The sequence below is a fragment of the Besnoitia besnoiti genome, chromosome VIII (genome assembly GCF_002563875.1).
Source record: "Besnoitia besnoiti strain Bb-Ger1 chromosome VIII, whole genome shotgun sequence".
Taxonomy (NCBI): Eukaryota; Apicomplexa; class Conoidasida; order Eucoccidiorida; family Sarcocystidae; genus Besnoitia; species Besnoitia besnoiti.
Window position 1 is genome coordinate 1,835,401 of NC_042363.1, and position 12,976 is coordinate 1,848,376.

General features: G+C 64.5%; 1 protein-coding gene across 1 annotated transcript; it reads right to left on the reverse strand.

Moving 5' to 3' along the window:
- Positions 1 to 1,024: 1,024 nt before the first annotated feature.
- On the reverse strand, positions 1,025 to 11,979 carry BESB_083830 (uncharacterized protein; the record flags this gene model as incomplete). Its single annotated transcript, XM_029366733.1, has 12 exons — positions 1,025 to 1,156; positions 1,425 to 2,065; positions 2,343 to 2,503; positions 2,696 to 3,051; positions 3,348 to 5,954; positions 6,253 to 6,768; positions 7,139 to 8,354; positions 8,514 to 8,605; positions 9,093 to 9,320; positions 9,560 to 9,643; positions 9,949 to 10,242; positions 10,561 to 11,979. The coding sequence occupies 12 exons, from the start codon at positions 11,977 to 11,979 to the stop codon at positions 1,025 to 1,027; spliced, it is 7,746 nt and encodes a 2,581-aa protein (XP_029217193.1).
- Between the last annotated feature and the right edge of the window lie 997 nt (positions 11,980 to 12,976).

The window sequence follows — 12,976 nt, forward strand, 5'->3', positions numbered from 1 at the left end:
GGCTGTACGCCACAGCATGTCTGCCAGCGGGTAAGCGGGTGCCTCTCCAGCAGGGTGGCTTCCTGAATTGTGCTTGCAGATTTACCTCTGACCTAGAAGTGCAGCGTTCTTGTCATTGGTACGAAGCAAACTAACCCTATTTGAAAATAATGAAACGCTATGGTGCAATAGGTTGATGCCGCTCAGCAAGACAGGCAACAAAATAACAGATTCGCTAACACCTAATATATATGCACGGCGAAGAACATTCGACCGGACGACAGCGTAGGGATAAGAGATGGCCTGTGTGACTTCTCCCTGCAGCATCCGCCGCATTTCATCGCCGCCCTGAGTGATCGCACTTCACAAGCAATACGGCCGCTCCCTTGTTTTGCTTGAAAAACCTGTTTTTCCAAGGCTTTTAGAATAGACCTCCCGGCGCATGCATTTTCACAGACTATCTGCTAGCGGTTCTTGGTGCCCTGAGGACGTGTTGCATTCCGAAGGTAGAAGGTCCAGCCTCTCGGGTGGGCGTAAACGGAAAGGCGTACTGCGGTGACTTCATTGGCACTTCGTTGATTTCTACGAATGTTCAGTTGCATGTAGAGATATGCAGACCAGCACAGCGGGCGCCCGCGACAAAGCATCACGCCGGTTGATCTCTCATGAACTGCTAGTGACAGCAGGCGCAGCCCTACAGGGGATGCGCCTGTGCTTTGTCGGCACGTACTCACAGCACCGTTTTCTGCATAGTGCCACGGCCTGCACAGGCTGTTGCTTCTCTGTCGAAACTTTCAAGCGCGGACAACTCCAGATGCAGCAACGGACTAAAAACGAATTGCGCCTTTCTCTGTTCGATTCGCGAAGATTCATTGAGGTCGCGCGAGAGAAACCCAGACCCACCTGAGGAACCTCGAGCACGCGAAGCCTCGTGCCATTGTTCGGTAGCACCTCGCGTTGTATTGTCAAACCCTCGCGTCGCCGGAACAACCACAGCATAGTTGTTGTGCTGCTATTGTCGCGGGGCGATTTCGGGCTACTTCAACTAGGCCAGCGCCTTGAGCAGGCCGTCGGCCTGTACACCGTGCGACCCGTCAGAAGCAAGTTCGCGCAGGAGGCGACGTAGCTTGGCGCTTTCAGGGAACGTCCCCAGAAAACGCCACATCAGCGAGGCCAGCTGAAGGATAATCGAAAGCACAGGACAACACACAACCGAAAGCCATAACGTCAGCCGCCATGACGTCTGAACGCGGAAGACTGGCTTGAAGTCGCGATATGATGCGGCTGGCGGGATACCATGAAGCGACAATCGGGGCACCGGGGGAGGAATGCCAAATTCGGCGCTGAGCCTGAATCTCTCTTCACCACAGCTTCACCCCCAACAAAAGCTTGCTGGTATCACGACCAAGCGCACGGCCGTACCGCCGACTCTCGCATTGGCTAACCTTCGCAGTTTCGATGCCTCCAGATACCCCGCGCAGCAGAAGCACACGCAACACGCGTATCGCGGACTCCTCTGCTGCAGCCATCTCTGACCACTCAGACTCTCTGCTATCTCGAGCTCGTTCTCGTTGGCGCCCTGCCGCCTCGGTCGCCACATTCACCTCTTCGCCGCCAGTGCCCGCCGCGTCCCTCTCTTCTTCTCTCGGCAGCCCCTCGGGTTGACCCTGCAGGTCCGCCTGCTGAGGGACCTCGCTCCTCTCCGCTGGCGCCGCATTCTTGTTGCCGGCCGACCGCTCAACAGCTTCGCTGACGCTAAGGTTGCGGACACCCTCCCCGCCCACGATTGAGATCTTACTGCCGCCTGCGAGGCTGCGTTTGCTCCTCGCTCTCCTCCCCAGTTCATTTTGCAATAAAACATCCTGCCAAAAATCGCAGACCGCGTGACCCACACGGGCGCCGCTGTTCCACGACATGCGGATGAGACTCGCCACCTCGTCGTGTGCGGCGGCCTCGGCTGCGGCCGGCTCTTGCCCGCCGACTTTCTTCGCGCTGGGCTGCGTGCCTCGCTTTTCCCTCGCAGCCTCGTTTTCCACTCCCGCAGTCTCTTGCCGCCGCGCGAGCGCCGATAGGCGGTTCGAGGTCGCTGCACACCACACAGCAAACGCGAGCCCGCTGAGACATCAACGACGTGGAGCCCAGGTGAAACGCGAAGCGGTCAAAAGGAACGCCGCTGCCGCGAATCGCTGAGGCTGCAACGACGACACTGTGAGACGGAGATGAATCCGGCAAGTCTGAAAGCAGGAGCCTCACAAAATAACCAAAGCGCATGCTCCTCTGAGGTGGTTGAGGGGGGGGGGGGGGGGGGGGGGAAGGGGTGGGAGAGTTGCACTCTCGCGACAGAGATAGCGCCCTCGACCTACCTCCGAAAACGTCCACCCAAGCAAACATCGCCTCCAAGAGCGCAGGAAGCCCCGCCATGATTCGGCTCGACAGAAGTGTCTCCTGGACGACGCTGCGTGGCTGCTGGAGCTTCCCGTTGACGGGGACGGAGAAGAAAAAAGCGAGGTGCTCGCAGACGACTCTGAGTGAGTGCGCATCAGCAAACAACAGAAAGGAATGCTCAAGAGACTCTAGCCGTTCTCCCGCCAGCGAAAAAGGCATGCAGGCGAGTCCAGCGTGTGGCACATGGTGGTGCGGCCTCCGCCTCGCTTCCACTTTCCCCTCCCCCCCCCCCCCGCCTCCCCCTGGTTAGGCTGCTGCGTGCGACGCTCACCCGTAGATCTCGAGGACGAGGTGCACGTTGCGTCTCCACGGCTTCAGCGCCGCCGCCTTTGCCTCCAAACCGGTATCTTGATACAGGAGTCCGCTGGGCACGCGGGCGTCGGTGGTGCTTCCTTCACTGATCGGCAGAGACATCTGGTGGCAGCGAGGCACCAGGGGGCCCTCTGCTGCGACGTTGGAGGATTCCGGCGTCGCCTCTCCGTCCTGCGCGTGGCGCGGACTCGCCAGCCACGAAGGAACCGACGCGGCGACCCCCTCTGGCTTGCCGCGAGAGTTCATCGCGGCGACGGCTGAGAGCGGCGCCAGCACGTTGCTCAGCTCAACGAGCGTCGGGCTCCACAGGGCGGCCTACGCACGCAGATTAACACAGACAAGCAACAACAGCGTTCTCTGCACTGCGTCACGCGCACAGAGGCCAGCAGGAGACCTCCACGCACCCCGCAAACTCAATCGAATGAGACCACCTGTGAAGGCTCACAAGCGCAGAAACTCAGACACACTTTTGCCTCGGCAACGCTACATTAGAAACGAGCAGAGCGCATGCATTCGTCCGCAGGATGGAGATACAACTGCGCCGCGCTGCAGGATGCCGTTGCCTCATTCGCCGGCCTCGTTCGTCGACGCTTTCCAAGCGTTCAACTCACCGGCAACCCCGCGGCGCTGGGGGGTTGACACACTGCAACGAGCTGCCCCAGACCGCAAAAGAGGTCGAGGGCGCGTTTGAAGAGGTAGCGTTGCAGGGCAAGGCGCTCCCGAGGAAACGCCGTCAGCACCGTGTCACCGACGGATACTGTGCGTTCGCGCCGGCGCGAGGAGGAGATGGGATGGCTGTGAGCCGCCACGACGAAGATCTCAAGAGGAAGCGGAAGACGGAGTTCTTCCTCGGCGCGCTGCGGCGCATCCGGGGCAGGTGCGTCCTCGTGCGATGGAGAGCCGCCCCCCCTCTCCGCGTCCCCTAGAGGCTCGAGGCCGAGGAGCGACCTAACGAGGCTGGAGTGGATTGGAGCGTGAAAGGCGGGTCGGCGCAGAAGCTCGCGAAGCGCGCGGAGAAAGGCGACGCTGGCGTGCAGGAGGACGTCGCACGGCGTCCAGGGGGCGGGGCCGGCCTCCTCGTCGCTCCCTTTCGGCGCCCCACCGTGGCCTGAAGCCTCAGCGGGGCCGCCTGCTGCCTCCTCGGTGTACGCGCCGCCGGACGGCAGCTCGAAGGCCACGAGGCTCTCCCGCCCGCCCGGGAGGTGGCGAAGCAGCGCCACGATTTCCAGAGCCGCCACGAGCGCGGGCGCCGCCACGGGGGCGGCGGAGGCTCCACGAGGAACAGAGGACAAGGAGACACGCGCGCCTGAAGACTGGGGCGCGGCCGCAGGGGCCGGTTCGACCGGCAGTCCCAGGCGGGACAGGGCGAGGCAGCGGGGGACTAGGGCTCGCCTCAGCGTTTCGCAGAACTGCTGTTGGCGGCTCTCAAACTCCGTGTCACGCGACGCACGCGTGTCCTGCCCCGCTCCAGAGGCGGAGACACCCACCTTTCGCTTCTTCCTCTTGGGCGCGGTGGAAGCGCCTCCGCGGCGTTTCTTGGCTGGCGCCGCGCCCAGCTCGAAGTCCCCGTCATTCGGATCGTCCTCCTCTCTCTCCTCCTCGTACAGGTCTTCCTCCGACGTCTCACTTTCTGCCTCTTCGTCCTCCGCGCGGCCTTCATCCGTCTCCTCGCCTTTCTGCGGATCCGCCCGCTCCCCCTTCTGTGCCGCGCGGCTCCGACGTGCGTCACCACTTGCCTCCTCCGCGTGCTGCTGGGCGCCGGCGGCCGCGTTCGGCCTGTTGTCGGATGCTAGGCTCTGCGTGCGTCTATTCCTCCGGCGCGTCGTCCGCGTGCCAGTCTCCTCCCCTGCCTTGTCAAGGCTGAGCGCGCCTCCGCCGGCGACCCGCTGACTCCTTCGCAGCGGCGGCGCGGGCCCTGCCGCGATCCCCTCGCCCTCGGCGTCTGCCGCGTTTTTCATCTCTTCGACTGAAAGGCGCCCCGACTCCGCGCCTCCCGCCCGTGCCTGCATTCGCCGCGATGCGGGGGGCACAGACGCCTCAGGCTCCAGGAGCTGCCGCTGCTGCTCGAGGGTGGCGACGAGAGGCAGCAGCCGCCGCCAGAGCTGCGGGAGAAACCAGGCTCGGAGGCGGGGCTCGCGTAGCACGAAGGGAAGAAGTACGTCAACAAACAGAGCTGCGTCGATTTCGGCTTCCGCCCGTGAGCGGAGCCACGCAGGCAAAGACGAGAAGCTCGCGCGGCCGCCTCCTCGGCGTGCCCCGTCGGTCCCCGCCTCATGGTCTTCTGCGTCGAGCTGAGACGGGGAAGACGCCGAAGACTTGCCAGACTTAATGCAAAGCTCGCCTGACGGAGCCGACTCGCCCTCGCCAGCAACCCTTCTTCTATTGCACCGTTGTTCCGCCTCATCTAGGGCCCCGCTGGCCGCCGGCGACCTCCCGATTCCTCCGCGACTTCCGAAGGCGCGAGCGCGCGCGGCGCCTCGACGGCGGACTCCCGCGCGGACGGCGACCTCTTCTTCGGCGCGCGTTTCGTCCTGTGCAGGCTCATTTTCGCCCGCCGGAACGTCTCGGGTCTCCGCCAGGCGTCTCATCCCTCGGTGCCGCCTCGCTGGGCTCGCCGACGAACCCGCGGCACCGGAGGCAAGGCCGGCAACTCTAGTTCCTCCGCGCCCGCGGCCGCTGGGGGCCGCCACCGGCAGAGGGGTCTCCCGCGAAAGAGTAAGGCCGCCGTTCGTCTTCCATGCGAGTGCCTCTTCGGCGTGGCGGAGCGAGGCTTGCGCAGACGCAGCGTGTGGTGTCGTGACTGCGTGGCAGACGTGGGCGGCGGTGTAGGCGCCGAGAGCGGAAACCGAGGCACACCTCCATCCGTCGAGGAAGCGTGAAAGTTCTTGAACCAGCAACGCCATCACTCCGCCATATGCACACGCAAGAGGAGGCGCGCCGGCTGAAACTGGAGCCTGTGCGACATCCGCTGGAGCGGGCGCCCCACCGCCCGTCGGCGGAATGCTAGGAGGAAGATGTGTCTCCTCGGCGCAGCTGGCGCTCGCAGCGAGAAGAGACGCCGGGGAGAGATCGATTGGGGGAGGAGAGGCGCCGCTCGAGCCCGTGGACGCCGGAGGGAACAGCACGCAGGAAGGGAGAGACACGAAAAAGCTCCAAAAGCTGTACTGAAGCACCGCGGCGCCGTTTCGGTTCCGCAGACACACCAGCAGGTCGTCTTCCTGAGGGCAGCAGACAACGTTGAAAAAAATACAAGAAATTATTTTGAAAACCTACCCTGAGATTCCGGCACGCCACGACAGGTGGGTGAAACACCGCGTCCACGCAGATCCGGACTCGCAAAGAACTGGGGAGGGGTCGTAGGAGTAAGAGTAAAGGTATGATTGCGACTAAGGCACGGCGTATTGACGGGCGGTTGGCTAGGCCCTGAGGCGCGAGAACGCCCTTCGGCACACCTCCTGTCCGCCGGAGGAAAGCCGATTCGTTCTCTGCTTGTAAGCAAGCAAATCGCGATCTCACCCGTATGCTGTTGACCAGGAAGCGACGGAGCAGCGGCTGTTCCCTGAGAAGCTTGTTGTCCCTCCTTCGGCAGTGTGGGCGCAGGAGCTGCGCGGCGAGCGCCAGTCTCGCTTGCCACGCGACCAGCAGCGAGCCGCGGTACCACGGGGCGGCCCTTTCGGGCGCGGCGCCTTCGCGCCCTGCGGCGCATGGCTCGGGCTCGCCCGCCTCGCAGGGCCCCTCCGCCTCAGCGTCTCCGCTCGGCGCGGGCCCGCGGCGCTGCCTTGCCCGCGTCTTGGCCGCCTCGTACGCCTCGACTTCCGCACGAACCTGCGCGAAGAGTGCGACGCCGAGCTTGCAGCGGTCGACGTAGCTAACGCCCGCGAGGCAGGCGTCGCTGGCGCATGCCCCGGGTGGCCTGGGCCCGCCGCCGCCCGCTGCGCCGCGAGGAGGGGCGCACGCGCAGGCGTCGACGTGGGCGGCCACGGCGTACAGCAGCGGCGTGTGCTGCTCTGCGAGACGCTTCACCCGAGTCACCTGCGAGGCAAAAAGAAACGCCACCCGCCTCGGAGGAGAGCGGAATGCTGCGCGGAGCCCATTGCTGCGCAAGGCAGAGACGGATTCAGGTTGGGGAGGGCACCGGTTTGCCTCTATCTCGGACTCGGCAGCCGTCTCAGGAAGCAGGCCTACCCCCGCCCCCCCCCCTCGATTACGCGCCGAACACGCGCGACCCCACTTCAACGCCACGTCCCTTTTCAGTCTTTGAGAAACTATAATGTCCCTGTGCATTCGATTTGAGTTGCTGGACCGCGGATCGTCTGTGCGGAGGCGACAGCCACTTGAAATGCGATGAGACCCTCCACCGCACTCAAGCCTCCTTCGCCCTTCGCCTGCCGCGCGAGCGTACCTGTTCCTGGAGCGGGGCTTCGAAGAGTTGCGAAAGAAGCCCCGTCGCCAGGTGCCTGGAGACTTCCATGGGCCCTGCGGCGGGCAGGTCTGCTGCGTGGTGGACCAATGATGCGGGGGCGACGCCGAGAAGAGCTTTTCGCTTCTCGCGCGCATCCCACAGCGCAGCCGGCGCATGCTCGCCCGCCTCGGCGTCGCCCGTCGCGCGCACCGTGGCCGCGGCGAGAACTGCGGGAGAGGCCCTCCGCTTCTTTCGGCCGCAGTCCGGGTCCGCCGGCGCCTCCTGTGGGGCGCTGCAAGACTCGTCGCCAGCGGGGCCGTCGCCCTCATCGCCCGAAGAAGCCTTTCCTGGCGGGGAACCATGACTCTCCTCGAGACGCCCAGCGGACAGCAGAGCTCGCGCGGTGAGGCAGGGGTCGCGCGCGGCGTGGCTCCGCCGCGTCGCCAGCGAGGACGCAGAGCGGCTGACTAGGTCGGCGTGCTGCTCGGACAGCAGGCCGATGAGGAAGTCGCGTGTGCACCGAGCCCAGACCTGGTCCTGCAGGAGCCTCGCGGGCCCTGCTTTCTCCTGCGTCTCGGCCTCGCCGGCCTCCTGCCTGCCCCACAAGTCGCACGCCCAGGCCGTCTGCTCTTCGTCTCTCTGCGGCGCCTCTTCTGCTGCCGCAGCTCGTTGCTCGGCAGCGCCTCGCCCGCGGCGCTCGCCCTCGCTCAGCAGCATGGCGGCGGCGAGGCGGACGCTCGGCGCGATGTCGTGGACGAGGGCAGAGAGCCGCGGAGCCAGTTGCAGAATCGCCTCGCGCGCCGCGGCGTGCCCGGCTTCCGCCGCCAGCTGTAGCGTCGCCTTGCGCCCGCCCGGCGCCTGCAGAGTCTGCGCTGCGAAGCCCTCGGCGGCGGTCGCGCCCGTGGGGCTGGCCACGGCGCCCATCACCGCCAGGATCGCCTGCACGCGGACAAGCGGCGCCGACTTGTCCGCTGCTGCGGAGAGCAGGAAGTCGAGGAGCGAAGGAAACACCGCGGGAGACAGGAGCCACACACCGTCGCGGTCAGGCTCGCCCCCGACGCAGGAGCCGGCGCCGGTCGCCGGGCGCACGCGCGCGGCCGGAGGCGGAAGCGCCGTGGTGCAGCAGCGCCGAAGGAGAGAAGAGAGGAACGCGGCGGAAGCCAGACGCACCGAAGGCGAAGGATCTTCCAGCGTCTGCTTCAGCGTCGCCAGGAAACTGCATGTGGAGGCAAACGCATCGCACGCCGCACGCAAGGCCTGCAGTCACTCGCATCGCTCTTCGGTGCGCGCGCATGCCTGCTGGACAGCCGGATAGACTCTAAAAATACAGGATCTGAACAATAGAGACAAGGCCGAGCCAGAGATCACCGCTTACTACTCAGGATGCTGCTGCTGCAGCGCGAACGACGAGGACGAGAGAAGCTGCCACAGGCAGACTGCGTTGAATCGCACGCGCCAGTTGGGACTCTGAAGAGCGAGACAGGATAGAACAGGAGCGGAGAGAAAAACCTGGGCGATCTGAAACTTTTGGAAATAAGATTATTTCTGAATACGAGGACCCGCATGACCCGATGGTTAGACCCTGAGCACCTTTAGATCCCTGAAGGGCCTTGAGCCTTTACTTAGAAAAGCGGACGCTACGTCGCCTTTCCACAACAAGAGACACACCTGCTGCACCACTGTTGGTAAGGAAATATATATATATATACGCACAAAGCGGTGGAGACTCTACCGCTTGCCTCGCTGCGGAAGCAGCTGTGGCCCCTTCCGAGCCCCGCCGGCATCTCTGCCTTGCAGAGTCTGGGGTTTGGAAAATATCCCCCAGCTGCGTCCGCATGCACGCCGCAAAGGGTTTAGGGTTTCTGGCTATCCCCAAAACGTGTTTTCGCCCTCTGCTTCCTTCCCCCTCCGCTTACTCCCCCGTCCCCCCCCGCCCCTCCACGTCGGCACTGACCTTCAGTGAGCGCCACAGGAAGACGTCGGCGAGGCTAACAACGTCCAGGGCCGCTCCGGCCTCTCCGCCGTCCGCCAGCGCGCCTGCGCGCCGGACGCTGGGGGTCTGGAAGAAGGGCGCGAGGCAGATTCGACAGCGGTGCGCGAGCGGCAGCGGCGACGAGACGCACGCGCGCAGCAGCTGTTGCAGCTCGATAGTCAGCGGCGGCGCCGCAGACGCGAGAGAGAGCTGCAGAGGAGAGAGACAAAGCCGCCAAGAGCGCAGAGAGTCCAGGTGCTGACGGGGTTTCGTGGCTGTCGCGCTACGTGCATGCAACAGAGGGGGACAGCCCCGCGTCTGTCCGCCGCCAGCATGGCTGTGGCGCTACAGCATGCAGCCAGTCGCCTACTCAGACGTCCGCGGCGGCCCTTCGAGGCTGCCTGCCGTCTTCCGCGGGTTTCCAGGCTGCTGCTCCTGCGCGGACTTACTCTCACGGCAAGGAAGAAGAACTTGCCGAGAATCTCCAGCTGCCACGGCGCGACGCCTTCGTCTTCCAGAGCGCCGAGGAGATTCTGTTTTTGCAGACACAAGGCACAGGCAGAGGACCCAAACGGCGCCTAGGCAGAAGGTCGCGCCCCAATCCCTAGACGCTCCCCCGCGCGCAAGGCGAAACGCAGTCCGTTTCGGCCTCAGGGCAGCGCGGCGGACCCGGGCGTTCAGAGGCTTCGTCTGAATCGACGTGTCAGTCCTACAGTCGCCCGCGAAGCCCTAACATAAACAAACAGGTAAATCAATTCGCAATATCCCCTCCCCCCCTCCCTCCTCGTGTGCCGCCTGTCAGGCGCGAGGCCAAGAAGGCCGAGGCGGCGTGTCTCACGTTGAAGAGGAGCTGCCTAAGCGACTTGTGACGCCCCCACCAGGAGGCGACGAGTCGCTGGGCGCCGTCGTCTTGCAGCAGCGCGAACCGTGGAGGCTGCAGCAGCAGCAACAGAAGCAGAAGCACCTTCTCGAGTAAAACATCTCTCCGCGCCTCGCGGCCTCCGCGGCTCTCTGCGCCGGCGCGGTCAGTCGCGGAGAGGCGACCTGCGGCCGCCAGTGCCCGCTCCACCGACGCAGCCACGTGCGGACGGCGGACGAAGCGCGAGAAGGCGCGGACGCGCTGACGGAGCTCCTGCAGAGGCGCAATGGAGAGCGTGAGAAAAAAACGGTGATTTCCTTCGTAGGGTCGACTTGACTCGCATGTTGCCGAGGCTGAGAAGAGACTGCAGCGAGCGGCGTCGCGCGTCTCACCTCCGCTGAAGCGTTTCTCTGGATGCTCACGTTCCTGGTCGATGGCAAGATTCCAGGCGGCGACTGCACACGTCTGTGTCTTGCCCTTTACTTGCGAGAGTAGCTACTTCGATCCGCGAATACCCAAGAAGGCGACTCTTTCCATCACTCCTTTTTACCCTGAACCCTAAACCCTCTCTCTCCCCCTCACCCGTCTCACCTCGTCGTCAAGTGTGGCGGCGGCGATCCCCTGAAGGTGGTGCAGGACGGCAGACAGCACGAAGGACTGCCGCGCGGGCAGAGGCAGCAGCTGAATCTCTCCATGATCTTTCTGGCCCTCTGCAGCGCCTTCCCCCGTCTCACACGGGCGCCGCAGCCGTCCGTCGACCGCGGGCGCCACGGAGACCAGGAGGCCGAACACGACCAGCTTGGTGACGATTTCGCCGATTTTGCCCTGAAGAAGCCGGAGCTCTTCTTCTCCCGCGTGGGCGGCCTGCGAGTCTCCTTCACGTCCGCTTGCTCGCCCAGCGCCGAGAGACGCACCCACTCCTGCATCTGGGTCTCCCGTACGTGCCTCGCGGGACTCGCCATTTGCATTGTTTTCAGGCTCATCAGGGTGCGTAATGCTTTGAGGCTCGTCTACGGCCAGAGCTTCTTCTTCTCGCGCTGCATCGTCTGACGAGACCCCTACTGCGCTGGCGGGCAGCTCCTGCGGCCTCCGGCGGGGGGCGCCGGAGTCGTTTGCGCGGCCGTCCGGCGTCAAGGCCTGTGGAGGAGGGCGGAGGCGAAAGCAGTTGTTCTTTAAGAACGATGCGACCACGTAGAGCTCCAGCGGCGGTGCGTACCCTCCGTCGGCCTCGGGAGGCGCGAGAGATTCCCCCGGCGCGGCTCCCGCGGCTCCCGCGGTGGTCGCCCTCTTCGCCTGCTTCGCGGAGACGGGGCTCGCCTCGGGCGCGGCGCCGCCTTCCGGCTGGCTAGTCTGCGGCCAGCGCTTCTTCCGCGACTGCGCGTCCAGCTGGGAGTCAACGAAGGCGCCGACAAAGCGGACCAGCGCAGAAAATCGGCAAAACAGCACCGCGTCGGCGTTCTTCGCGCCCGCTGCCTCGGCGGCCGCGACGTCGCCGCCCTCGCCCGACGTCTCTGCCTCGGGGGCCGCCCCCCCCCTCTGTCTCTCTTCTGAAGACGCGCCGGCAAAGGTCGCGGCAGGCCCGCGGGACTCGGCCGCCGCCGGCGGAACCGCGCACACTCGGCTCGGGCGGCGGATCGCCCTGACGAGTCTGACGACGGAAAGCCACAAAGCTCGGTGCGACGATACCGGCAGACTGCGCAGCAGCGGCGCCAGCGAGGTCCTGAATCCGTTCGCGTCGGCCGATCTGCGCGAGGCGGGGCGGCTCAGCTGCGACAGCACAAGACGCGTAAAAGCGTCCCACGAGGCGACCGCGTGGAGCAACGGGTGCGGCTGCCGCGCCGCCGCCGCAGAGCCTTCTGCGCAGCGGCCAGACGAAGCCGAAGGAGCTCCGCCGGAGTCGCCGCCGTCCGCCGGCGACGCTTCTGCAGAGGCTGCGGAGGCGCTGGCGAGAGAGGAAGCAGGGAGAGGGTGCCCCTCGCGCAGATCGGCCGACGCGCGGGAAAGCGACATGGCTCTCGGTGCGGTGGCAACGCCGCGGAAGACAGGAGGAGCGCCTTCGCGGACCCAGTAACTCGCGTGCGGGCTGCAAAACCGCGGGCAGGACTCAGAAAAGCCTCGAGAAGACAGCCGGTGCCCGCATGGTCTCGAACCAAAGGAAATCTTGTGCCTGGTGAAATCTGCGTCTCGAGGTAAGACGTAGCCCCTGCTGCGCGGCTCTTGTTCCTCGGATTTCGAGATGCCGGATAGCGTCTGAAATGGAGAAACGAGGAGAGGCCTGCCGCGTAGAGCAAGTGGGTAATCCTCGGGTGGTGGTGAAGCCGTTGGCCGGACGGACTTGAAGTGTTTTGGCGAAACTTTCGCCGTCACAGGAAAACAGTTCTGTCTTTCCTGATCCAGAGCTCTTCACCAAGGCAGAAGAACCACACCTAACTGAGAGGCAGACCAAAACTGCCTGATCAAGAGTCCGCTTCACCGCAGAGCTGCCGGTCACGGAGAGACTTTCGCGAAACACTGTTGGCTTCCTGGCGAAGGACGCCCAGACTTCCTGTAGCGGCGGTCGCACGTAGAGGACACAAACTACAGTTGCATCGCCGCGAGCTGGGTGCGGCGCAGAGAGTGGGAAGGAACTCGGTTGCCTTTTCAGCGGACACTTGTGAGAGTTCAGGTGAACTGAGCCTCCGCTCCAACAAGCGCAGAAAGATATGGGGACAACCCGGCGGAAACGAAGACGCACACGCGCGAGTCAAGCAACCAGAGCAAACGGGTACGACGCAGCGACACAAATGAACGGAGAGACAAACGAAGGCGGAGGAAGAAAGAGGAAGAGAGCGAAGTCGCTATCAGGAGGACAGTTTCTTGAGAAAAATAGCCCCGGCTGCGAGACCGAGACCTGGAAAATTGAAGCCTCCGGCCGAATGCGGCCGCACACGGAAAGGTGCAAACCGAAATTGACAAAAATCACAAGCACAGCGTTCCAATCGCGAAGGTACAGACCGCATTCCAGATA